We start from the raw sequence: 26,863 nt of genomic DNA, 5'->3' as shown, positions 1-26,863 counted from the left end.
GGTGAAAGTGCAGCTGAACTGGAGTGTGTGAGTGTGAGTGTGTGTGTGTGTGTGTGTGTGTGTGTGTGTGTGTGTGTGTGTGTGTGTGTGTGTGTGTGTTTGTGTGTGTGTGTTTGTGTGTTTGTGTGTGTGTGTGTGTGTGTGTGTGTGAGGCAACCAGAGCAGTCAGCCAGGCAGGAGTTGAGTTGAGGTGGCACTGCAGTCTCTGTGGTGCCTGAAACACACAAGTATTTGGTTTTGAGCCCGATCAGTACAATTAGTCCAATTCATCGGATTCATTCATGTTCAGTTTGTTATGACATGTTCATGCTAACATGTGCAGAGGAGCAGTGGCTTGGCCAGGTGACACTTTCATATGGACACAGATAATCAGGATTTAGATGAACGTTGAATGTATTTAAATAGACTGCAAAAGCCAAGTTCATTGATGTGGCTTCTATATCAATGCCGCAGAAATATCTACCTGTTGTTTTGGATGCATACTTTCCCCCTTTGAAAAAAATATATTGTATTCACCTTTTAATAAACCACATTTACCAGTTGCATTAGTCCTGTGACCTCATGTCAAAATGAAGTGTGAAAGGAGCTGTCCACTTTGTCGCTGTCCTTTCAGCACCACATTAAGACATGTCCCCCACCTGCGCTCTCCCTTAAAACCCCCTCGGCTGCCGGCTGAGACACTTTCACTCAGCGGTGGGATAAAAAGCTGATGCTCCCTCCAGCAGCGACACCCTGGGGCGATTAACTGATACGCCAGCACAACTGAGACAGGAGCGCGTCAGCAGCCCGAGGAGACGGGCAGCTTTCAGGCTGCAGGTCTCTTAGAGCTGAGAGACTGCTGAGTCCGGAGTGCAACCGAAGAGGAGGAAACCGGAGTCAACACAGTCTGTAAACAGGGATGTAAGGATGTGAGGCCCATTAATCAGCATGTTTTACAAGAGTGTGAGTGGGACGAGTTCGAAGGAGCTTTGTCTTCCTCTCACCTCCAGAAACTAGACTAGACTTCTGGAGATAGTTAAAAAATAAGAAGAGGAAAATGTTTTTCCACTTCTAAATAAAACAGAAAATTATAATTATAAATAAGTTCACTTTGTGTGCCTTGTCTTCCTTCTCAACTCTGAAACCCCGCTCATAACTGTTGATGCAGACTGTAAGAATAATGAGATACAGTTGTTTTAAAATAATACTGACCAGGAGCAACACTTTTTATGACTCATTTTCCTCTTTACTGATTAAAAGCCCCTCATTATATGTCAGACTGATTAAACTGTGGTAAGATTAGTAAGAGTTCAGTCTAAGGATATATTTGGTTTAACCGAGGAGGGGAACGGCTCGGGGAGATTTGTAATCGGGTGGATCAGAAATAAGATCATGTGGCTGCCGTTGAGATCCCAGTGAAGTGCTAAGTATGTAAGAGTCTGCACTCCTGTTTCTTACCTCTTAAGAACTTTTTCCAGAAGAACCTGAGGACCTCATGGAGTCCAAAGCCGGGTCCTGATGAGGCTCAAAGTCTTTTCTAACGTCCTGGTTAAGTTATAAGTGAATTGTTGTTAGGTTAATGTTAAGGACCAGGTTTTGGTTCCATCAGGTTGTCATCACTGAAATGAAGCATGAGTTGTTTTTACAGGAAGGAAATTCACTGTTTTAAGTCAATATTTGTATTCAACAAATTAAACAAATCTAAAATGTATGTTACCATGAAGGGAATTCCTTCACACCACAATGTCCCATTTGGCTCCAATGTCAAATGAGGCTTGATATGCAGATTTCATTATTTTCTCTTATCTCCTGTGTGGCTGAGCCACACAGAACTCTCAGAGGAAGCCGCAAGTTTGAATCCTTGCAATGATCAGGCATTAAATTCTGAAAAGGAGGCTGGAGTCGGATACAAAAAATATGATAAGCAACTCTATTCCACACATTCCTCGCTGAATACCACTGTCCCAGCTCCTGTCGCTCTGTTGGAAGCAACTGCAGAAATTTCCACTCACATGAATGTGATTAAAGCATCAAGGCTTGTGGAGATGCCAGCAGAAGGAAAGTGTCTTCATCTGTAACTTTCTGAGTCTGCGTTTCTTTAAGCCGTCCGTCCTCTGATACATTTGTTATTCTGTAAATAATGTCGAGAGTAGGAGAACAAAATATATTTAAGATGACCTGCAAATAATAAAATATTGTGTGAGTGAAGACAGACGGTGCTCAGAGGCTCATGCAGAGTGTGTTGGGAATAAACTGGACCCTGTTTCCCTGAGGAAGAGACAAAGCAGACTGGGAGGCGGTGGAGTCACCAGCTCTCACTGTCTGGCTTTCAATGTCAGTGATGTCATAATAGCTGCAAACCATAACGAAAACAATAAATTGCTTATGGCATTTTGGGCGCAACAGAATTTTCCACTGTCACTGTCAAAGCGAAGAAGGAAAATTCACCCGGGGTAGAAGATGATTCGAGTATTACCCCGCAAATAATGAGAAGATTGGAATGACGTGCACAACCCTGCGACACGAGGCTGTCTGGCACTCAGACAAGAAGATCACTAACAGGATATTGCTCTGACTTAATGAGGCTTTTAAAGAAATGACAGCAGCAAGACTGGAACAAAGGAGGAGACCAGACCCCCCATATTCATATTAAATATGTATGTGCACTGTAAGGTTTGGCCAGCTAGTAAAAATGTGTTTTATTTTGCCGCTCGTTCAGGCTCGAGGAGCAACGGCAAAGTTTGGAAAATTCGAGTCTGGGCGTCATCATGGATTTGGCACCAAAGGCCTCATGGCGAGTGAGACGTTTGGTGAAGTGGGGAAGTGGGCCACTGTTCCACAGGCAAGTCAATATGAGTTAATCCAAACAGTCATCGGAGACGCAGAAGGTCTGAGAGACACAAAGTGGTTTCTGTGTTCACTCAAGATAGTGGTTTCTGTGTTCACTCAAGATATTAGATAATATGAGATAGTTCAGAATAAAAAGACAAAATCATCTCCATCCTCAGAAGAAGAATGTTTTTCTTTGAGTTAATGTAAACCCTAAGATTTGTGTTAGTATAAAAACGATTTTGATAAGTCTCACTGTAGATAGAGGTGTACGACATGACAGCTTTCCTGAAGTAAAGCCAGATCATCTGGATCTCCCCCTGGTGGTTGGCTGCAGTATAGGTCATAAACCCTGCCTCCTCTTTGTTGGCAAATGAACATTCAAGTCTTCATTCTTCAGGTTGGATTAAAATTTGCTGATATAAAAGCAGGGTGGGAAGTCGTGTTTGACAACTGACTCATGATGGGTCAAATGCATGTCTCACAGCTCACCTGTCTGCCCTCAAACCTCTGGAGGCTCTAAAGTTTTTTTTTAAAACAGACATCAAACCTTCCCCTTCATAATTTGCAGCAACATGGAGCAGAGGGAGAGCAGCCACAGCAACAGGGAACTTTTGGCAACAAAACGTTACACGATAAAGTTTACACTGTTTCGCAAAATGTTGTCACATATTTAGATTTAAACCAAATCATTCTGGTCCTTTAATGGACCGTAAGAATGGTGCATTTAAAATGTCAGTGTATAGAATTTAGTGACATCTATCTGTGAAGCATAAGAACCATTTTGATGTTTAGTTGCCCCCCCCCCCCCATATGTCCAAACATGAAGGAGGACCTGTGGCAGCTTTTAGTTGTGACACGTTTGTCCAGTCTGGGCTCCTGGCTGACCTGCTCCCAATGTAAATATAAAGTATTTAAATACAAAGGGCCCATCGGCTAAAGAAAACAACAAGTCATACAGTTCGGATGAAACACTTGAGAAAACATCGCTAGGACTATTTCATATTCAATTTCTGCCAATACCGGTAGATCCTTTTCACCTAAAACTTACTCACTGAACCTTTCAGTTGTCCATTTGTTTCTAACTGCTGTTAATAGACGATGCAAACAACTGAGTTTCCATTCTCACATGTTCAATAGGAGTGTGTGTTACTGAAGAGCTGAGGAGAACAGGACCGGGCAGCTGCTTCCGCCTGAGACGGTTTGGCTGCCGACCAGCTGCTGCGGTAACAAGGTTAAGAGCCTCCACGGATGTGCTGTGTACTGTACTCCTGAGGATTTCAGTTGTGTATCTCTTACAGCCAGGCGGGGGTCCCTACAGAGGTTTTCACGTTATCCACAATGACTCATGATTAAAATATGACGCTTTTTAAAACCGTCCACCCTTTCTTTCTCAGCTCTGTCGAAAAAAGGTTTTAGCTCAAGGTCTGCAGCTAGTCAATATTCAGCAGGGGAAGCGGTTTCCATTAGCACACGATGAATATGTCAACGGGGATCATGCGTTCGGAAAAGCAGAGAAACATGCAGAATTTATTGCAGATTGCTGGAATGATGCTGTTCCAACACAGTTCATCAACATTTTTTACATGTGAATAAGTTTTGACAGGCGGATCATTTAGCCAGTAGACACTGTGACCTCTGTGATTGACCTCTGTGTGGACAGGGGGGACAGAGAGAAGAGCTTTCATGACAGACTTCCTGTGGCAGGACTCATCACAAGCTCTGGCTCGGTCCCCGGCTCTCGTCCGGTTTGGCAAGGACAGTCGTGAACAAAGTGAAAAGACAGACTTGTTATCCTGGACTGACTCTGCTCCGGAAAACCCCGCTGTTTAATAATCCTGTGAGATAACAGAGGCATTCACTGCTTCACTGGAGAAAGGACAGTTTTAGGAGTCTTAAAAAGGTTTTATTAAACCGACGACTTGTGTCACTCGGCTGCACTTCTACGAAAAGGTCACACAAATTATGTTATTTCCTTTGAAGAACACAACTGACCTTTAACGGCAAAGGACACATGAGCTTCAGTTCCTCAGGTTCTAAAGCCCATTGATTATGAAACATGTGCCGAGAACATCAGACAGTAGAGGAGCAGATGAGCAGCCACAGCTCGGCCTGTTTCCCTCTTCATGACCTGAACCACACAGGAGAACACAGGCTGCAGATACACACGGACCGGAGTCAATAAATACAAATAAATGGGTGCATATTAAATTAAATCATGTACAGAAAAAAAGAGAATGATATAATTTGGGTGGAGATTTAATTGGTAACCTGGAAAACATGGTCTGTTTAGTAGCTTTGGCTTGTATCACATGATCTTCATCAGAAGACCCTGGTAAATGTAATCTAATTACATCAAATATTTCAGGACAGCAATGAGAGCAAGTCCTTGAAAAAGATTGTTTTATCAACTTCTGCTTCCACCGTCAATAATGCCCTCATAGGTTCAACATCTCAATAAACATAAATTAAAATGCCTTAAAGTGCTAAAATTAGAACTTGTTAATATTCACATTGTCATAACAACAGACCAATGATGAGGCATTTTTAAATATAATCCTTTAAAGGGTTAATTGTATAAAACAATAACTAAAATTCAATGACAGTAACGAATAAATCCAACATCCAACATCTTTTAATGGCTATAATACAAATTTTGTACTTGAATATTTTGCTTTCTTAAACTAATTTATATAATACATAAATTACATTTAATATTTCATTTTGAACTGGAAGATTCCAATGAATTGCTTCTAATTTAAACTCCTGTTCTTCACAATGCTGACAGTTCTATGTGCTCAACATCAACTTTACTCATCGTCCCTGTGATAAAACATGAAAAGATGACGATTTAACCTTCAACGTCAAAGCCATCATTTTTTTTTATTGTTAACAGCATTTCTCCTTTTGTACATTTTATTTAATAATCTAGGCCATAGAAGGGTTTGGGGTTAAATTCTCATTGGAAGACAGACGGGGTAAAGATTTAAATAAAAAAAAAAACATCCTCTGTGAAATAAAAACAAAATATATATATAAATATATACACAATACATTACATGATAAATCAACCGCCTGAGAAAAAACAACTGTTACAAAGGAACATACGAGCGGAGACGAGAGGGGAAAGATCTTTTAAGGCAACTGCATCGTTTTGCTGAGTTTGCACAAAAATAGTCTCCGTCCTTCCCCTCGGTGAGTTGAAGTGAGCGGGTCGTGGTCACCTTGTAATGAGACGCCACCGAGCGGCGCCGCCCTGGACCTGTGAGTGGAGCCAGACGGGGGGGGGGGGGCTGTGGTGGCAGATGCACCTGCTCGGGTACACAGGGAACAAGCGGATTGTAAATATTGCAGGGACTACAGGCTCGTCAGGAGAGAAGTGGAGCGGGTGTAGTGTTGCACTCACTTTCTCCTGTTTCCTTCTGTGGCGGCTGGACGTCGGCACGGTCAGTGATGTGTAGTAAAAGATGAGCGTTAGTATCAAACACATTTTGGTTAGTAAAAAAAGATGGCTCGAGGGGAGAACCTGCAATATTATGGCTGAAATCATGTTTTTTTTCTTCTGTTACATCAAATTTCAAATGATTTTGTACTTGGACTCGACATCACTGATGACAAAATTAAAGCCGACCCGATTGGATGAAGATCATTTTGAACGTTGCTCGGAAAGTATTTACAAGTTGTTTTAAAGATCTCGTCTCTTTAATTAAAGGGCAATTTTAGAGTGGCCCTGGGTGATGACAGCGACACCTGCTGGTCACCAAGAGCCACCACAGATGGAACAGTAGAACCCAGTATACTGCATGTGGGAGAGAGGGAGGGGAACACAAGGGGAACGGGGGAGGAAAAATATTCCAGTATTCCACATTCATATTCCAACGACTCTTCAGTTTTATAATTGAAGGAAATTAAATTGATCTTTGCAGCCGTCACCACAATGAAACAGAGCAATTAAAGTCACTTACGTCAACTGTTCAAGCTGCTTCAGAGAGGAAAAGAAACTATTTACAGAAATAAAAAAAGGGGGGGGGGGGGAGACTACGTAAAATCATTCATTTACATATCAACAAATGTATATATTAGAGTACAGAATAGGGATTTGTTTTTCTCAGTGGAAATCGTGAGACACAGTATCAGGTTGGCGGGAGCTGTAAAAAATAAAAGAGACAGTAAACAGTCCGTTGGAACTCGAGAAGAAGCGGTTTGATAATCTGTAGATAATCTTTTTCGGTGAAGATCCAGGTGGAGTGAAGCTGAATCGGAGAGCTTGACATCTTTTCGCTCAATTTGTGTCCGGAGAAGCCATGTCCCCCTGAGTGTCCTCTACCCCCCCCCCCCCCCCACCCCTTATACTTTAGTGTCTGTACACACCAGCCTCTGCAGTGCACGTCTGTCTTTTTCCAGGGTGTAAACTCCGGGCAGTTTGGTGTGTAGAGCACCGTCCTGGGCCAGCCGGTGAGTCCGGAGTGTTCCTCATCACAACCAGACCCGAGACCAGCACTGTTCAAGCTGCCCCGGCACCCAAGGGCCCTGAGTTCGGCTCGCTTCGATTTCGCCGAGAGGTTTTTTCACTCCTGAATAATGTCCTCCCCGGTTTGAAAGGTAAAGGAATGAAGAGGAGAGACTAGGAGAGGTTTGTGGTCCGGTGGTTTTTGTTTTCCTCGTTGTCTGTGAGTTCTTCTGTCTCACTTATGTCCCCACTGTGGCTAAATGGCTGTGAATGACATATCATTACCCTGCATGGCAGAGAGAGCATTTCCCAGGCTTTGGTTTGGATTTGTCAAAGCATATGTGTGTGTCGAGTGTGAGTGAGTGTGTGTGTGTGTGTGTGTGTGTGCATCTGCATGCTTCTGTTTCCGCATGCCTGTCCGTAACCTGTCTGTTTGCGTCTGTAAGTGTATATGTTCTAGTTGTGTGTCTGTTGCAGTACTCCCAGCTGATTGGAGAGATGTGTAATGTCCAACACGGCTTTAAAAAGTAGATCGTCCAGGGCAGCGTCCTGAGAACCCCCGTGCCCATTTCATAAAAAACACAAGAAGAAGAAAAAGTAAATCTGAAGTGTGAACATCCACGGCCAACGCACGACACATCCACCTTACACTGACAGCAGCCACTGATGTAGTGACACCAGCAGCCACTGCTACACACACGGTTCCACGCTGGTCCAGAAAATAAATAACACTGTGGTCACGAAGGAGACCTCCACGCCGACACACCACCTGAGAGCGGCACACAGAGGGAGGCAGAGGAGTCACGAAGCGAAACACAACAGTCACAACTATTTACAAAACTTAAAAAGAACACGAATGAGAGTAAACATGGGTTAAAACATCAGATGTGACTAAATAACTAAAGTGTGTCGGCGAGAGAGGCTGCAGACCAGGGTCAAACCAGGACAGTATTTTACTCAAATTTGTCTTCATTTAAATGAGATTAGGTGCAAATCCCGAAATTAAATTAAATTAAATATCAACTAAAATTAAGCATTCCTAGTTATTCTAAAAGGTCAGACGTCCATATCGGGAGGTTTTCACAGTTCTGACTACTTGTCGAGGCCGATTCACGCGGAGCAGCCTGAGTGTTCCCACGTTTGAGTTTGGCAGCCGCCCAGAATCGAGAACACTCGCCGTGCCGGTTCCGCTTTAAAAGGGAAACTATTTGACCGAGGTCCAGAGGAGGGAGGGCGGCGGTTTGAACTTTCTACTTCGAAGCCCTCGGGACTCACCTCTGCTACGGGACACGCCAAAGACTTCAAGGCCAAAGGATAAAGGCAAGAGAAAAGAACAAGAACAGAAACAAAAACTGTGGGAAGAGAGAAAGAAATGAAGGAAGAGCAGAAGAAACAGTGAGAGGATTAGAGGAACACTCAAGGTATGTTAGCAGACAGGAACAGATATAGAGAAACTGGAACTGAACCTTATATCTGGATAATACTCATATTGTAGGTTGTTGTTTTCCTTATTCCAGGGCTCATACACATTTTGACCAATGGATTTTCTTGACTTTTCAATAACTTTAAACCAAATTTCCATGACAGAACATTTTGTGAAATCTCGAAAAAGTGACATAATGTAGTATTCAAACTAACAATGAGAATTCTAAGGCATACAGTATACCTTGAAATGAAGTATAACTGCTTACATTTTGAGCGTATTTCTTTAAAAGCTTATGAATTATTTAAAACTCAGTGTAAATGAACGACATGAAAATATGAATATAACAAATTTCCATGACTTTTCCTAAACTTTTGGGATATGATTTTTTTTCCATGACTTGTCCAGGCCTGGAAAAACACATATTAAAATGCCACGACTTTTCCAGGTTTTCCATGACCGTAGGAACCCTGTTATTCCCATTTCCTCAAAATTCTAAGTTAAATTCAACATTGATTCCACAGTTTTTAGGGGAAAATAGCCTTAAATGTGACGACCTCTTAAAACTAACAATTTTAAGCCTTTTATTGTGAGTTTTACGTTGCAGCTGCTGATCTTTAATTATCGTTCGCACCAAACATACCTTTTCCTCCAGATCTTTAATCTGCCTCCTCTGGATTTCCGTCTTGTCTTCGAGGTCACGAATTCTCTACAAAAAATCCAGAGAGAGAAAAAGGTCACAAATGTGTTTCCTGGTTGCAGAACATCCAGAATCCTCTATCGCTGGTGTGACGCAGACGGACCTGGTGTGCCTGGTGCAGCAGCTCCATCCTCTCCTGGAGGATCTGGCAGTCGAACTCGCGACTCTTCCTCAGCATCTGCCTCCTCAGCTTCTCCACCGCCGTCCGCAGCTCGTCCCGCTGATGCTCATCCAGAGGCTCGCCGTACTTTATCACCTGGGAGGAGCAAGTCAGGCAGAGCAGGAACCACGATGAGTTTATAAGAACTCTCAAAAGACGCTTTAATCCTTCTAGAAGTCTTAGAGGAGTTTAATACTGGATTTCTTAGCACTAGTTATAATCTTCATTTGAAAGATGACAGTTTGAATATTATTATCTATTTGCACCCAGATGAAAATAGTCACCTGGCAGCTCATTGCGTTCCAGTCAAAAGATTTGAAATGATTTCTCAATGTTAACAACATGCTATAAACACCTTTCTATCAGAACTCGTCTCATGCACAGAAGTGGTCCAAGTGTTCCAAGTCCAACTAACATTGCTGGCTTTGGACACCTGGCTGCACATAGCACCTTCCTGAAAAGATATTTTGTGAAATTGAGACTAAAACAACCTTGTCCTGCTGCAGGGAGTTGTACAACGTAGCTTCCAACTCCTGGATTTGCTGTTGAGAGAAGAAGAGAAGGGATGTTATTAACTTTAATGTCACATACTTAAAAATATGGGCTGCCTAATGTGATGTGTACATGACGGGTTAACACACAGGCATGCTCACGTACCATGTAGGCCTGGTCCAGGGCCTGTTTTCTGTAGTCCAGCTCTTCTTCTAGATAACCTTTCTGTTTACAGAACATCTCCTGCACAGAATTAGAAGATTGCAGATGTTTAGGCTAGTTACCAAGAGCAGAGAACTAGTGAATGAGCCCTGCCAGACACATTTACTGCACATGTCTGGAAAGCAATGAAGTGCAAAAAGTGTTTTCTCCAGCGGAACCATAAATATTAGTCATCATGATTGTGTATGTTTACTGATCGACATGCGGTTTCCGGTTGTGACTCACCATCTCGATCTCCAGGTCGATCATCTTCTGGTGAAGTGCTGCCTCCGTCCCCTCTATCTGCTGAATCCACTAGTGGGCGACACACAGCAAAACACGGGTCGAGTCAGCCCAGAAATCTTCTGTGTGTTATTTAACATGATCTGATATATTTCCGAAATGTACCTTTTCTGCCAGTGAGAGAACAGTGCTGGCCTGTATAATGGCCACTTGCTCTTCATTCCTTAAGTTCTATACAAAAGGAAAAACAATTAAACTCATTAATAATGTGCCTGTTACAGCATCACAGAATGACATATTAAAATCCATAGGAATTACCCCGTTGTCTCCCAGGATGTCGAGCAGTTTGATGAGATCTGGTATGCACACATCCTGTGAGGAGAAGAAGTGAAAATCAAGAAGAAACTTAACTTTTATTGAATTCTTATAAATATTTGCCTTCCTATCTATATATTTTACTTCAGCTCTGAAAACTGCAGGACGTGTACTAGCCAGATAAGTAAAACCTGCTCTACTTCAAGATAATTATCGACGATAAAGCAGAAGAAGGATTTCCGCTGTGTACCTTCACCCCCTCCTTCATGCAGTAGATCTGGAGAGCGCTGACTCCCTCAGAGAACGGATGCATCCTCAGGTGGTTGAACGGAGGCGACCTCCTCTCACGCTCCTACAGCAAGAGAAAAGCACATTTATCATACAGCGCTAATAAGGGTAATTTGTTTAATCTCTCATCACGAGTCATTCTCCCTCGACTCTGTAGCAGGCCTGGATTAAACTGTATCTTCAGACCGATCACCTTGATTCACTTTATGTCAGGTTTAAAACATATCGTACGGTAAACGACCGAAGATGTTTCAGTTTTCAAGACAAACTGCTGATGCTGCATCAAACACCTGAGAGCAATAGTAAAGGTTTCAAATTCAAAGCAATTTAGCACCAGTTCAACTCAACATTGCACAGAACGCATCCGAGTAACCCCTTGCCCTGTGTGCTCACTAGGTGGCACCGTACACCCTCTCTATAGAACATGTATCTGTTCTTCATCCGAAGAATGTGTTTGTGCATGAATCAGCAAATCCGATCACTGCAGCTGGAAGATAGTTCAAACTTAAGCCAAAATCTGATCTGTTACAGATTTTGGTTGAATTTACTTTAAACAGAATCTCTTTACGAAATAGATAAAAATAAACCATTAAATATTATCAGACATTTTCTAGACTGTCTCCACTAGACTCATTTATTGAGCTATACAGATTTGAAAGGATGTTGAGCTCAGTGTGGAATTTTTCGGATCTCTTTGGCAGGATTGTTTTTTGATGCAATGGTAACGGAGGCTTAGCATGAAACTCACCTCGAGCTCCAGTATCCGGAACTCCAACAGCTCATTCTGGTCTCTGGAGTCTTGAAGCTCCTGCTGCTGCCGACTGCTCTCAGAGTCCAACTTATCCATCTGGACATGGATGAAGAATAAGTGCCGACAGGTTATTGACGCTTAAACACACAGGTTTTCAGCAAATCATCAAGGAATTATTATAAGGAAGAAATAATCTGATCACAGCTCAAAACAATGATTATTTAATACACTTCATTTTCCTTTGATTATTATTATCATCTCCATATTTTAATGTTTGATTATTGGAAAACAAACTAAGTCCAACCTTGTCTAAAAGCTCCTGATTCCTTCGTAAGAAGAGCTGCTTCTCCTCCACCCATTTGGAGTCCTGTCACAGGACACACACACAAACAGTTGATGTTTAATTACTAATACTATTAAATAAAAAAAGCAAAAATATATCTTGATATGTTGAGAACAAGAAAACCTGACCACCCTCAGCCCCACGATGCTGACAGTCAAACCTTTATCGATATTCTCACACATTTGAACCCATATAAAAATAATTAAGCTTTTAGAAATTAAACACATATCATATTTGATCTTCCCCCATGTGTATATGTGAGTGATTGTGTGTCCTACCTGTCCCCTCAGGGTCAGTTCCTTCTCCAGGTCCTCTATTTTGGCTTTGTACCTGAGAACGTCTGCATGGAGCTGCTCCTGAGCCTGAAACGTGACAGAACAGACTCTTAAAGGCAAATAGAGCCCGGCCTCTCTCCACAGATTTGCAAGAACTTGAGCTGAACATTGCTTCGTACATGAGCTGTTAATGTGTTGCTACAGATGTGTCAGGTTATTCTCTTGCTGCACAGGAGAGCAACCTGGTGCAGTTGAAGCTGCATGAGTTTGGGTTTCTCACACAACAAACCACTCCGACTTCCTCTGCATTACACTGAGCAATAAAGATGAAACGCCACAAAACATACTAGGATGAGTCTCACCTCATGAGACCCCTCTCATAACAAATACATGACAACACTTATTATTAAATCATGTGGTAGTATCAGTGTTTCCGGTTTAAAGCTGAAACAAGCTGAATAAATTACCTCAATTCCCACAACCTTATTTGCAGCCATATGACACAAACATAAACATTCTGTGTCTGTACTATGACCTTATAAAAACAATTAATACATATACAAACTGTACCTTACAACAGGGACTGTCAAGGGATTGCCTAGCCAAGTCAGCGTGGGTAAAAATATCTTTAAAGTTTCAGAAACAGCTGTTTCTCTATTTTTTAGAGCTTTATGTTACCAGGTTTTTCTGATATATGATGACTGAGCCATGTTTGTACCTTAGCTTCCATCTCAGCATCCAGGATGCCTCCCTTCTGTTCCTGCAGCAGGGCGTAGGCTCGCTGTAAGGCCTGGTACTCCCTGGTCAGCTGACGGAAACGCAGCTCCGACTCCTCATTGGCTAGACCCTTGTTCGACACACACCCACAGACACACAGCTTTAGACGCCGGGGATGCAGCGGGGTGATATAGGAATGATAAAGGATAAAGGACACATTCTCAGTGACGGACACAAGGGGGAGCGCTCACCTGATCCAGGTCTTCATCAGGAGTAGCAGGAGTTCTGTCCATCCGGAACGAAGCCACCGAGGACGTCTCGGAGTCCATGGACTCCTCGTCGTATCCGAAGAACGTATCTACCACGATGTGCCTCTGCAGAAAGGAAAGAGTTCCAGATGAAGTCCAACAATCACTATGCCTGGTTCACATCACCTCAGGAAACAGAGTTGTCTATGTCCTCACTCTTATGTGTTATATTAAAACTTTCTCTCATGTCCTTGGTTTCTCAAATAATCCTGGGCTTGTTTTGAGGGTAACATCCTCCTCATAATCCCTTTTAGAAGCCAGTTGTACTCGCACCTCTGCAGATTGCGATGGTAATTGTGGTTTTATCCGAGTTGTGCAACCTCTAATGTGGTTAAATATTAATACCATCACGATAAGGAGTCTTTGATATAATCATATTACTTTTTAATAAGCTTTGTGCACCTTAGGATAAAAGGCCCCTGACATGTTCAATTATTTTTACCTTTATTGGCCTGGAACTTCTTTTATGCCTTTTCTTTCTTAGTAGTTTTTCACGATCCTGGAAAAAACAAAAGACAAATGCAAAGAGAGATGACACACGACTGTGAGACTGACTTGTCCTTTTCTTTCTCATCTATTCAAACTAAATAAAAGACAAACCAAAATCTCAACCTCACAGAAATAAGCTGTTGAAGATCAAAACTGTGGACCAAAGGACAAACAGATGTTCAAACACATCATTCACAGAGAAGAAGAAACACACAGACACGGGGAAACATGTGGATTTGATGCAGAAACCTTCCTGCTGGGATCCGACAGAGCTAATGTCCACACCAGAGAAAACCTTAATTAAAAAATGTTAATTTGCACCCTCAGCTTATAATAAATTTAAAAAAAGAATGTACCCTGGTCAGTTCGTCGATCATGTTTTGCTGCTCCAGGACTTGGAGCTTGAGAAAGGCTATTTCCTGGTCATCATGGGCTTGGTCCAGGTCGTTTAGAGACTTGAGCTTCTTCAGTGGAGGATGTGAGCTGATCTTGTCCTTCTGCAGAGACGCAAAGACAGAAAACCTCTCACGTCATCCATCTGTCCCTCTTACAAAATTAATGTTGCTGACGTGACTTTGTGACTGACCATCTCCATGTTCTCCTTGGCCAGGATCTTGAGTCTCTCCTCCAGCTTCTGGATGGTCTGGGTCAGGTCATCGTTCCTCTTATTCAGCAGCTTGTTCTTCTCCAGCAGGGGCTTGCACTGCTTCTCCGACTCTCGGACTCTCTTCAGCTGGTGGACACAGGGACATGTTAAGTGGTGGCCAACATGAGGGAGGTGAAAAGCAACAACAACAAAACAATTATTTTGATCATACTTGTTCGTTCCTCTCGTCGACCAGCAGCGAGTTGCGGTCCTCCAGTTTGCGTATAGTCGAGTTGAGGTCAGCAACGCGCCTCTGGTTTCTCCTCATGTCCTGAAATGAACCAGACAACAACTGTCACCAGGTGAAGAAGATAGAAGAACAATCTTCACAGTACAAACAATGGAATGATGCACTTTGTAACCAAAGGTCAGTGCAACGGTTACTTACTGTGATCAATATTTTGTTATTTGAACCAAAACTACGAAATCAGCTAATGTGGAGTTGGGAAATTAGGAACTAGAAAGTTGTAAGAAGCTACTAAGAATAAATAAAAATTGAAATTAGTACATCTGCTCCGAGCCAAATAACTTGTACTTTATTGTGCTCGGATATCTAGGGCAGTGAATTTAATAGAATAGAAAGTTAAATCTAAATCTGGAGATTCAGTTCACGAGTTGACTTCTTTTTCTGTGTTATTAGGGCTTTGGGTCTATTGCCTTTAAATGTGTTGTGGGTTCTTCGTCTATTAAAACGAACGGAATATTGACACCTCAGCTACAAAGAGAGAGATTAAGGCTTTATGATCTCAAATCACCTGATTGATATCAGTTCTTTGAAAGATTAAGCAGCGTGAGCATGAAACATGTCCTGGCTCTTCTTACCGGGCTGCCGCAGTGCTCGGCTCCGTCTCCAGCTCTGCCTGGGATCTCTCTCTTCGGGCTTCCCAGGCCGCACTCGGCCTCCTTGACGAGGAAGAGCTGATCGTCCAGCAAGTCCTTCTGAAGCTGCAGCTTCTGTAGGTACCCTGATGTCGACTCCAGTTCCCTCTCCATAGAGAAGATGGTGCGGTCTTTAGATTTGATTTCATCCACCTGCAGGGAAGGAGAGAGAAACAGTGGTGTGGTTAAGAAATTGCAGATTTTTCTTGGTGGGTCAATTTTTCAGGTGCCAGTCTACCAACAATCTTATAGAAAGACAAGAACAGTTATTATTTTAACTCTTTAAGTCACTTATTATGTATAAATACCAAATATTTTCAATGTCTGGCTCCTAATTTTTACGCACAACCTTAACGGCTGAAATATTATTTCCCTAAATAATGAACTTAAAGATAATTCCTCATCATATATTGATCAGCTATATCGTCGAAACTTTAGCAGGTCACTGGGGGACTGAATCAAATCCCAGGTGACAACGGGCCAGAGGCGATAACAATACATTTAAGTATTCAGTATTGTAGTATTCGGTACCAGTCTGCGGACGTCCTTCTCGCAGTCCCACTTGATCTTGGAGATCTGCTCCTGGTGCTGCTGGTGCTCGGAGCGCAGGTCCCCGGCCTTCATCTTGTCGGACTGGATCATGTTGCTCAGGGCCTCGTCGGTCTGCTTCTTAACGCTCTTCAGCTCATGTATCTCCTGCAGGAGCTTCACTCTCTCCTGGTCAAAGAAGCGACGCGCCTCCTCTTTGGCTTCCATCGTCAGAGCGGTGCGCACCTGAACACAACGGAGTTAGTCAGATTATTTTTTATTTTGTATTAATGTATTCAGGAACGTGAACTTCCCCCTCAATGCCTTAACCTCACCTTCTCTCCGCTGCCGTCGCGCATGGCGCTCAGTGCCGCCTTCAGCCTCTGGTTCTCCTGGTCTTTGATTTTGGCGTGGCGGGCCAGCTCCTGCTCATGCTGCCGGGTCAGGTTCTCCCTGAGAGCCTGGAGCTCCTTCTGCTTTTCCTCGTGCCACTTGGCCCGTTGCTCTGTCAACGTGGCGGTGTGACGGTGCTGCTCCTGCTCTTTCACCCGCTTCACCTCCTGCACCTTGTCGCGCTCCAGCTTGCTCACCTTTGGCGTGAAGAGGAGAGAGGAATGAGGTTATGTTACCACTGTTTTTTTACCATCCTCACATATTACATCTGTACAGCACCATTATGAGTTCCAGTTTAATTCCACACATACTCCGTTCTCTCTCCAGGCAATACCCAAGGTCAGGTTATAGATAAAGGGCCAACTAGCAGTACATTGTAGCACCAGTGGCAATACTGGGACACCAGTGGCAATACTGGGATGCTGTGGGAGACATCTTCAGACTAAGGAGGGGACAATTGCTAATTTTTCTCTGTTGGCGTTTGTATATTGTTTCACCTGCTGGTCCCATTGATGCAAGTCTACATTAAAATGTTCTGCATAAGACACCAGCTGCTGCCTAAGTTCTACTTTCACCAGCTTCCAAAAAACTTCCACTACAACAAGTATAATTCACTTGCTTACAAACATGGTTTAACTTTATTTGAGTCTTTATTTATGTGTAATCGATTTAAAGGAGTTTAAAGGGTATATTTTATTTATATTGTATATTACATCAACGTAAATGTGTAAGCTTGATTTCAGGTATAAGGTGGGAGGGATCATTAAATCTTAAAAATGTTTAAGAGAAACTAAAACTCAAATTAAATATTTATTTTTAATCCCAACAGGTCTTTTTCAGCCTTGAGTGTCTGTTCTCTCTGGTTGTCTGTAGTCCTCCTACAACCTTCAGAAAAAAGGCTGAGACCAAATGTCCACCCTGCCGACACGCAGAACCAACCCTCACAGACATGTGACCTGTTCCAAGACATGGTCACCCTCATCACGTCAAGTCTGCGAGAGCACAGGGCCACAGGGACACCGAATGTGCCAAGACAGCAATTCAGAGCTCGACCGTTCCATGGATATGAATTGAAACTTTCAAATTATTCAGCCTGTGAAAAAGCAAACCTATCTATCTATAAAGCAAACGTATACATGGAATGAGGAAAATGACAAAATGGCTTATGGTGTGAGGACCTTTTACTTGAAGCCCCTTATGGACCTTGACAGCTCTCTGCACTCACACGGTTCCCAGGAATACAACAGTTAAGCCCATTAGTCGGTAAGCGCTGGGAAGTTTTAGCATCAGGATTCAGATTCCTCAGATAGAACAGCGAGCGTGTTAAACTCAGGGCAAACATTCAAAGGTGAAATTTCCCCTTTAGAATTGGACGAATGCCCTTAACTCAATTTAGCACAAACTCATGATAATGTCAAATAACACAAAGGAAACTAATTCAAACGTTTATTTCTGTACATGTGTCTTATGTACAATGTCTGTATTTAAGGTCATCAGCATACTTCAAAGGGAATAAAGATTGATATTGGCAGAGGCATAATACTTAGAATGTGTTATAATATGTTATATAAACTCCTTCGGCAATATATTATAGTTTAATGTAGGAAGACATCTCAACATAAAGATGTTACACATGATTTGTGATGTGAGCAGGTTGAATTCTGTTATAAGTATTAAAATACTTTAATAAACTTGTTTTTTTAATTAATGAGCCAATGTGTGAGTCACTTTTAAGTATTTTGGGTTATTAAGTTATGCTGTACAGTACCTTGCATTTTTCCTGGTGAAGCTCTATCTGAATGTCCGTCAGCTTGGACCTGAGATCCTCATTGGCTGCCTGCAGGGCAGAGATGAGCGCTTCGGGCTTCTCGCCCTTCGTACGCCCTTTCTTGGCCATTGAGTCAAAAACTAGTCAGTCTCCTCCGATGCTTTCATTGAGACTGGACAGTAACTTTCCGAGGTGCTCCTACGTTCTCCAGATCCTCCTCTTCCTCATTCTCCTGTCAGACAAAAGGGCTGGGGGGGAGAGACAGAGAGAGAAAAACTTAGACGTAGCACAGAATACAGAGGTGATCTAATCGAGTGCATGAGTTTAAATGTGGTAACAGAGAAAGAAGACAGATCGAGAATAATAACTCGATGATTGTTGGTTTTAATTCCTTGGTTACAGCCACGTTGCACTAAGGTTCTATACAATGCTGACAAGTTAAAAAGGACAATGTTAACATGCTAATGTTGAGCAGGCATTATGCACTGTTCACTGTTATGAATTTTATGTGTAGACAACACTAAATCCAAAATAAGTTACATGCTAACGCACATAGAGAGTAGCTGAGGCCAGTGGGTCCGTCAGTAGGTTTGAAGGGATTAAGTCGTCAACAAACTACATTTGAAGGAGTTAGAGTTCATACTGAGGGGAACATACTGTCTGCTCCAAATCGTATGGTAATCCTTCCATTTTTTGAAAAAAACAAAATGTCAACCTCATGGTGTCACTAGAGTTAAGGTCAGAAAATCACTAAAGTCAAAAGGATTCTTCCTCTCGAAACAATAAAAGTCTGTTGGTGACTCGTTTCACCTTCAATGACCTCGGGGGGGGGGGGGGGGGGGGGGCAGGCGACATAATTGAGCAACTCCCGTTTGGAGAGTAAAATTCACAAAAGCTTTTAGCGCAAATTATTGGTTGAATGCGAACGATTAAAGTAATAAAAAGACCATGGCAGCACAAATTGGATAACTTTATTTGAATTTTGACCAATTTCTGTCTCGGCTTCTTTGATGCATCTTTGAAGTCAAAAAAATACATCACATACTAATCAAGGAAACTTTCAAGAATTTGAAAACTAATGATATTTGTATATATTTTATAGGAGGGGAAAAAGGAAATTTATAACATCTATCATGCTTTTTCGAGTTAACAAAAGAATTCTGGATGATTCAATGGTTCCACAGAGATGAGGTCAGAAGAAAAAAACAAAACAATTCATCAACACAAGACATTGTAAAATACATAGATTTATTTCTATAACTCATTGCAGGTTTATTTGGTACGAAGTTGCGCAGTGAAATATACTTCAACTTAAGGCTCATTTTGGAGGCTGTACTTGATGTGATGCTGTTGTACACTACAGCCCACTGGGTCTTACAATCCCGAAAGATGTATTTTCCATTCAGTTGGCCCACAGCAGAAACACCCTTCAGTATAAAGTAAAACATCTGGATGGCACCACAAGCCAGGGCCTGCACAACAACAAGCTCAATCAACACCAGGTTCTTTAAAATCGGAACACAGTGACGTTAAAGGTTAGAGGTGCTACTGCAAGACTGCAGCAGCCCTCTGTGTTTCAGAAGGGCCTCAGACAGTCACTGTTTAAACAGTCTTCAACAGAGGCTTTTCTGACCTCAGGAGGGATGTCATGATTGTGACTAGGAATGTCAAAATAAAGGCATTATGGCCTTTAAAGCAATGCTAAGCTAGAAATTACTACCAACACAAAAGAGCTCAAAAATTGTTTGATGCAAGTTCAAGGAACATGCAGATGGAGGAGCAGATTTGGGTTACTGTGTAAAGCATAATCCCAAAACAACATCAATCCTCCGACTGCTCGGGGGGCGGACCATGAAGTTAAATATAAACCAGCTTATTCATCAGCCAGAATAACTTCATTCACGTCAGCATGGTGAGGGGACACTGGTGCTGAAATATACTCTTTTAACCTTCAGGCTTCAGAGTGAAATTTCTGAATAAAATCAATTGATGAGTGCAATCAACCAGAGAAAGTGATGAACGGAGTGACAAGTTAAATATATGAATTATAGACCATAAATTGACAGCAGTGGCTAATTTTAAGCTATTTTGTGGAAGTACTGAAGGTTCTGGTTCCAAACCAAAGAGTGAGCGTCCAGAAGCCACAAGAATGTTGGTCTCACTACCAGTGGTATGATTCAAATAATTGTGAGGAAGACATCGTCATGATCATTGTGTCAGAGGGATGGTTCTTTGTGGAACAGATGGTTTTCTGGGTAAATGCAGTCTAAATCTGTCCTCTCCCACCATTTGCCTTTTCTTTGTGTATTGTCAACAGAAAGCCAATGACCTGCTTAAGGTCAAACAGGAGGGCTTTTGTTCATCCAAAAGTTACAATTAGCCCATCATCTACGCACCATTATGTCTATGGAGGGGTGGGTTAAGTGTTGGAATCCACAAAAAATTGTGTAAATGTGAAGCAGAAATTGCCTTCCTCAGTATAAGCTTCTAAATTCATCTCCACCTTGCCTGGATCTCTCCCCCACCTTTTCTGGGCCTATCTAGTTTATACTGTTTAGAAGGAAGTAATGCGGGTAAAGAAGTTATAAAAAAAAAAAAATCCTGTCTTTGCAAAATCCATTACAGGTTTGTACATTAGGAAACAGCAGAGCCTGATTTGTTTGAAGTTATTGACGTTTCAAATATACTTTAGCTTTTATCCTTTGGTATTTGTTGTCTGAAACTGGATGCACAGTGTTTGCTGTAAGTGATACTGCTCTCCCCGAGACCACGTCCTTCCACTGAACTTACAGCAACCTTTAAGTCGAACCTGTGACTGTGATCTATGGATAATGTATTTGCCGCAATAAAAGGATTAAAATGTATAGGACTAGACTCCGCTCATGAATTAGCTGGAATTGACCTAGTAAAAAGCATCAGTGATTCATTTTTTCTGCATTTAACCACCTGACACTTCTTTTCTGCACAAGGATATAAAGAAGCCGGTTTATAGTTTTTATAGTTGTTTCCACTCCAAGCAACCAGGACAATGTTGCGTAGACCAGAAGTGGGCAAAACTAATTGTGATATTGTATATGTGATGTTGTTGGCTCTACTATTCAAATGGCAACTTGATTCACTTGTGTTTCTGCTTGTGTTTGTCGAAGCCACTATCCTGGGCTTTGCAACACTATAGGCAGCACCCGCCATGAAGATAGGGAGGAGGTGTGTCCATGAAATATTCGATTTTGTTCCGAGATGCATTTGCATCCTCGGGGCAATGAATAACATGTACGTAACCTTTAACAAACACCACATGTTACCTTGTTCCGCATTGTGGAACATGTTCTTACGCAATGTACAGTACACTAAAGGTTACATGACCCGGACAACAAACGCAAGCTACGGCTGGAGTTTGCCTCTTCAGTTTGGTATTCAAAAAAAGTGAACACAAACACAGACATGTCTATTTCAGGTCACAATGACAAACTCTATAGTTACTGTTTTTCCGCTACAGCAACAGTCGATTGAGAAATGAAGCTGAGCTGCTGTAGCTTGGACATTCAGTTTAGAAAAGGTTGTCCTGACCTTGGATGTGGAAAAATCAGATTGGACATTTATTTCAGTTTATCAATTTTAAACAATTATTAATTGCAGCCATTTTATTTTGTCGTTAATATTGTGTTTTGGTATACTCGGTGGGTTGTGATTACCAATCTATATTCGTCTAAGCTGAATACACAACCATGACTATTAATACTATGTTAACCTACAAACCATCCATGGCAGCCAGATACTGCTCTGCAGGGTGAGGCCAGATATGAACTTGCTGCGAGCCCAGCTCAATCTGATTACTGTCATCATCAATTTTCATACTGCACAGGGAAATAATCCCCTGTCTGGCCATAACACCCCCACACGCAGGCACAGTACTGGGCCGTGCACCGGATGCAGCCTCAACTGCCTAACCTATCCTGACATTCAATATACATTTTTATATATGTATGAATTTCCATCTATCACCCTGCTCTTTGAAAAATTAGGGTTTCAGGATTGAGGCCAGTTTCACAGGGTTGTCCCCTGGTCGTGGAGATAAACAGATGGAATCCTACTTAACCCTTCCATGTCCTGGGATTTCTGTTTACGCTGGAATATCTTGGAAATTTGCTTAATCAGAATTCCTCTCTTCTAAAATGACAGGCATGTATGGGGATACCTTTAACATTTAAATGGAAACTGCGTCTTTAAAGCAACTACTACTGCCACTACTGTAGCAGGAGAAACACTACTTAACGAGATTCAACCTCAGAAGCGTCTTGGCGATCTTCATCCCACAGACGCCATGGTTCTCGTGAGACATCCAAATTGACAGCAGCATACAGCGTTTAATCGATTTTATCTTCCTGTACATTTCAGAAATAGCAGAGTGGTTGAAAAAAACATTCAGTAAGTGCACTTGGAGAGCACATATCTCTGCCAAGTCTATGGTCCTATCTTGCCATGTTAAAGAAAGGGAAAATGAAACAATTGGATTCAGCCCATTTATCAGGACCAACTCGTCATCAAGCCCCAAGCCTCCACAAAACGTCATGGAAATCAGTCCAGTGGTTTTTGAGCAATGGTTATACTGACAGACAAATATACAAATGGTAATGAAAACCACGTAGAATCCAATGATGTCACTAATAGTTAACTCCTCGTCAACTTTTGGGAATGAATTCAGTCCCGTAACAAGGAAACTATTGGCTAAAAGACAATGATAGTGTGAATTAGGCCTATTGATCACATAAAGCAAATGTATTTTAAGACTTAGTAAAACACCTTCAACATCAACCAGCATAGAGCACAGCACCAAAAGCTAAATATTTCCGTCAACAGCAGTGAAAGACTAAAAAAAATTGGGAGACACCATAGTTAAAAAGAGGAATCACTTACACGACACTGCTCGTAGCTGTCAGAAACCCTACGTGTGACACCCGGCACCGCAGAGCAGTACAACTCCATCCGACAAGAAACCAACTGACAAAACTGAGGAGCATTTTCTATAGCGACTCCCAATAAGTCTGAGCCAATTTGAGGACATTGCTCGGCCGTGACAGAAGGGGTTTAAAGAACTGGATCGACTTGCTAAATCTCTCTTACTGTTCTCTTCTGAAAAAATATCAAGCGGGCCATGCCTCCACCCCCCTCACACTCTTTGAAGTCACACTAACTCTAAGACACTCGAGAACCCGGATCCACCCCTTTATCCAGATCCAATGCGAAAGTGGATGGGTTCTTACTTTGGTTATGCCTAACCCATCCATGGAAGTTGCTTAGGTAGATTTAAAGCAATCCTGCTAAGGACAAACAGCAATCAAAGCATAACCTCATAAATTCATATATTATAAAGATGTAGCTTCTATGTTTGAAATGGCATTACCTCTATAATGTTTAAACAAAGATTCAAAGGCCAGATATATTAGTATTTTAAACTGTATACACGGTTTTGAGATATCTTCAGGGAGTGTTGTTGCCCACCTTTAACTGGACTGATGTTAATGTGCTTCTCTATAATGTACTACACTGGGTTATTGCTTGGTGTAGCGAGCAGGCCGAGTTAGCAGGAGATGTCTTCACACAACATGACAGTCCCTTGCTGAGCAGACTGAGGAGATAAATCAGACAGAGACACTGGTGAGCACAGTGGCCCAGTTTCGCTCTGTGCCCTGGCGATGACCGTGTTGCGTTCGAGTGTATCACAGTGTTTGTGTAGTAATGGGATCTTGTGTGTATTAAATACTACAGCATGAATTACCCTGGCACCATGACCCACTCAGACATGAAAGGTCAGTGTAGGCACTGGGTCTTCCAGAGAGTCTAGCAGGAAGGGAAAAGAACCGTCAGCTGTGCTGGTGCCTGTCTGCGTCTGCTGATGTCGCTGAGGACTTAGAGACTGTTTATCGATGATTAGGACTTGGTTTTGCCAAATGTGGCTCATTCACTGTCATGAGACAAATGAACAGTCCGCCTCCGAGTTCTACATCAACATCAAACATTTAGGAGATTGGAAGTGGGCATCCTTCCTTCTTTCTGCTCATAAACAAAAGGCAACACTGAGAGGGCTCATCTGTTTTTCTTTTCCAAAATAAATAATGGGGCCAGTTTTTGTTCTTCTATATCTGGACCTAGCATATGTAGCTCACTACCCAGTGAAAACACTGTGCAGGCCACAGTCTGCCTAGGGTTAGAGAAAGAATCAAGAAATGAAAGTCTGGTTCACATTAGGAGTTTGAATCTGCTATTTCTTCACTCTCTTTTTTCCAAGCATTTGTCTTTACTCTAAACCCTTTTTTGGCTGAAGTCATGTAGAGGACACATGATGTGAAACCAACATTCTGGAGTCAAGGTGCTGCACTTCAATATATTTTTATTTGATATATATATGAGACTGAATAAATTCATGGTACGATTTCTATGTTTAATGCTACACAGTATATTTTATAGAGAATGCATCAACATTAAAGTAAGGCCATTTAATGTGCACAAATTAAGAGTTTGATTTATCATTAAAAGTCTGTTTCTAAACCATAAAGTGCTTCACAGTACGGCAGCAACCAAATTACATGCAATACACTAATGTTAAGATATGATAGCACGTCGAGATTACTGTATCAGAGTCCCCCAGCTCGGATAACAGCTTTATGTTACTCCACTTGGTCAAATGGAATTAGACCTGCATGCCAAAAGACTAAGTATCTCCAAATCTGTAATCTGGTTGTGACTCGAGCAATTGGATATTATGTAAAAACATTTCACTCAATAAGATATTACATCAAATGAATGAACCCGCTGGATTTGCAGGTCTCTACATGAGGCCCTCTTATCAATGGGCACAATTTGTATGTTTGGTGTGGTCGTTTTTCTTTCTTGAAAACAAGACCTTCCAGTTCAGGACCATTTGTTGTCCTCTCCCTGATCCGGGTTCTGCAACCCAGTCAGCGAAAGGGAGTCATATCGATGCCAGCGGTGATGCCAATGTGCGAGAGCAGCTTAAGTGGAATCAGTCTGGGACGCGGTCGTGATGTGAGTTGGTTCAAAGTGTAACTGGAGTCCAGCAGGGCTCTCCTGCATGATTTTTGGATTACATTATATTTCAGGTCAAAACACCAACCCTGTGTATTAAGATATTTACTAATGTTGGAGATACTTCAGGAAAGAGCATCTCAGTGGTCTGGCTTCACATCTGGTGCAGGTTTTTCATGTTCAAAAGGAATGTTTGTATCGTTCAAGTAAATTAGACGATCTCACTCTAAACACGAGCAAATATATAAGTGTATATATATATATATAGCCTTCCCTTATATGTACATGACAATTTACTATTTGATTGATCGAACAAATCCACATGGATCTTCTGGTTCAAGCTGTTCACTTCTGATGTAATGTGGAAAATCCAAACGTTAATTGAAGTATAAAATTACAATGTTGACGAAACAGCTACAGAATGAGACGGACCAATGATGATATGGGAATATATGGATCAATTGAACCCTCATCAATGTAAAATGACTTGATAGCAGATATAGAAAATAATGTACCATCGTCTTTAAACCATTAACCAAAAATCTGATCATAGCAGATGTGAGGGGCAAGATTACAATGTCAAACACGATCATTTATACTATGTGTGAAATAATTACTTTTGCTCTATCGATTGGTATAATTGGATGGAACCTGCGACTGCAAGAGCAATCTATAAACTATTAACTCGTGGGGCCGTCACTGTAGCCTCCATCTGCGCTGACCCTAAAACAACAGGGTGACAAATGCCTTCCCAGCAGGGGTGATGTGTGTGAGTAACCAGGCCAGTGTGACACCCCGAGGCAGGAGCAGGCTGAGCAGAGGCCTCCGTCAACCGGAGCATCCTCTCTGCAACATCACCGCAGCATCCTCTCCAAAACACAGGGCTGATGGTGCGATGGGCTGAAAGATGCACATAGACGGTGCACATCTGGATTCACCTGAAGCACCAGCAGCCTGAATCTCCACTGCAACAACAAGTATGGGATGTAAACCAAACACCTGCCGCTGCCACCACCACCACCCACATGCACATGCACACAGATGTGCATGATGCTCGATGAATTGTGAACATGCGTCGTGTGCAAGCGTGTGTGTGAGGCCCCTGCAAGACGATGAAAATCCCCGGGGCTGGATCATCATGTTTAAGGGGGGGTGGCTCGTGTAGGCCGAGCTCGACCACTTCCGTCATGCAGGCTACAACGATGCTACACGACCCAATGTGGACTCAGATCCCGGTTCTGCGTTAAAATACACGACGCTGGCTGTCATCGCTTCGGTGTTGTGGTTTGGCGTCAGTGCGGCGGTGGAATTGGAAACGAGCATCGATGCATGTCACGCCGCTTAGCCGGGACTCGAAACCTGCAGGCCCGCTAGTCATCGCCTGGTGAGAAGCACATCTCCGCGGCTTACCTCGTCCTCTAGTCCCGTCGTGCGTCGCGTCCTAACCGGTGTGAGGCCGTGTCCATGGCATGCTCCTGTTATTTCTTATTTCTCTCGCTCTCCTCCGGCTCCGATCGCAGCATCAACCCCACAATGAAGCGGTGATGGCCGGTGGTGATGATGCTGGAGCCCCGCCCTCCTCCCAGTGCAGCCAGGATGAGCTCACTGGTCTCAGCACCGCAGTCCGCCTCCAGCTCAGTGC

At 42.4% G+C, this 26,863-nt stretch overlaps 1 protein-coding gene across 2 annotated transcripts; it reads right to left on the bottom strand.

Moving 5' to 3' along the window:
- Nucleotides 1-7,161: 7,161 nt before the first annotated feature.
- On the bottom strand, nucleotides 7,162-26,779 carry jakmip2 (janus kinase and microtubule interacting protein 2). Of its 2 annotated transcripts, XM_062405808.1 has the most exons (24): nucleotides 26,632-26,779; nucleotides 18,178-18,425; nucleotides 16,352-16,606; nucleotides 16,020-16,262; nucleotides 15,432-15,641; nucleotides 14,782-14,880; nucleotides 14,550-14,696; nucleotides 14,320-14,460; nucleotides 13,917-13,973; nucleotides 13,418-13,540; nucleotides 13,168-13,296; nucleotides 12,453-12,536; nucleotides 12,136-12,198; nucleotides 11,829-11,927; nucleotides 11,043-11,144; nucleotides 10,796-10,849; nucleotides 10,643-10,708; nucleotides 10,481-10,549; nucleotides 10,199-10,276; nucleotides 10,033-10,083; nucleotides 9,485-9,637; nucleotides 9,325-9,390; nucleotides 8,534-8,610; nucleotides 7,889-8,027 (listed from the first exon to the last, which is right to left on the bottom strand). In XM_062405808.1, the coding sequence occupies exons 2-23, from the start codon at nucleotides 18,304-18,306 to the stop codon at nucleotides 8,560-8,562; spliced, it is 2,469 nt and encodes an 822-aa protein (XP_062261792.1). In that variant the 5' UTR covers nucleotides 18,307-18,425; nucleotides 26,632-26,779; the 3' UTR covers nucleotides 7,889-8,027; nucleotides 8,534-8,559. The 2 variants fall into 2 exon arrangements, with proteins under 2 accessions (XP_062261791.1, XP_062261792.1); XM_062405807.1 differs by lacking the exon at nucleotides 8,534-8,610 and having other exon boundaries at nucleotides 7,162-8,027.
- Between the last annotated feature and the right edge of the window lie 84 nt (nucleotides 26,780-26,863).

This window comes from Platichthys flesus, chromosome 15 (genome assembly GCF_949316205.1).
Source record: "Platichthys flesus chromosome 15, fPlaFle2.1, whole genome shotgun sequence".
In the NCBI taxonomy this organism is placed as follows: domain Eukaryota; kingdom Metazoa; phylum Chordata; class Actinopteri; order Pleuronectiformes; family Pleuronectidae; genus Platichthys; species Platichthys flesus.
This window is presented reverse-complemented; position numbering and strand designations above follow the sequence as displayed.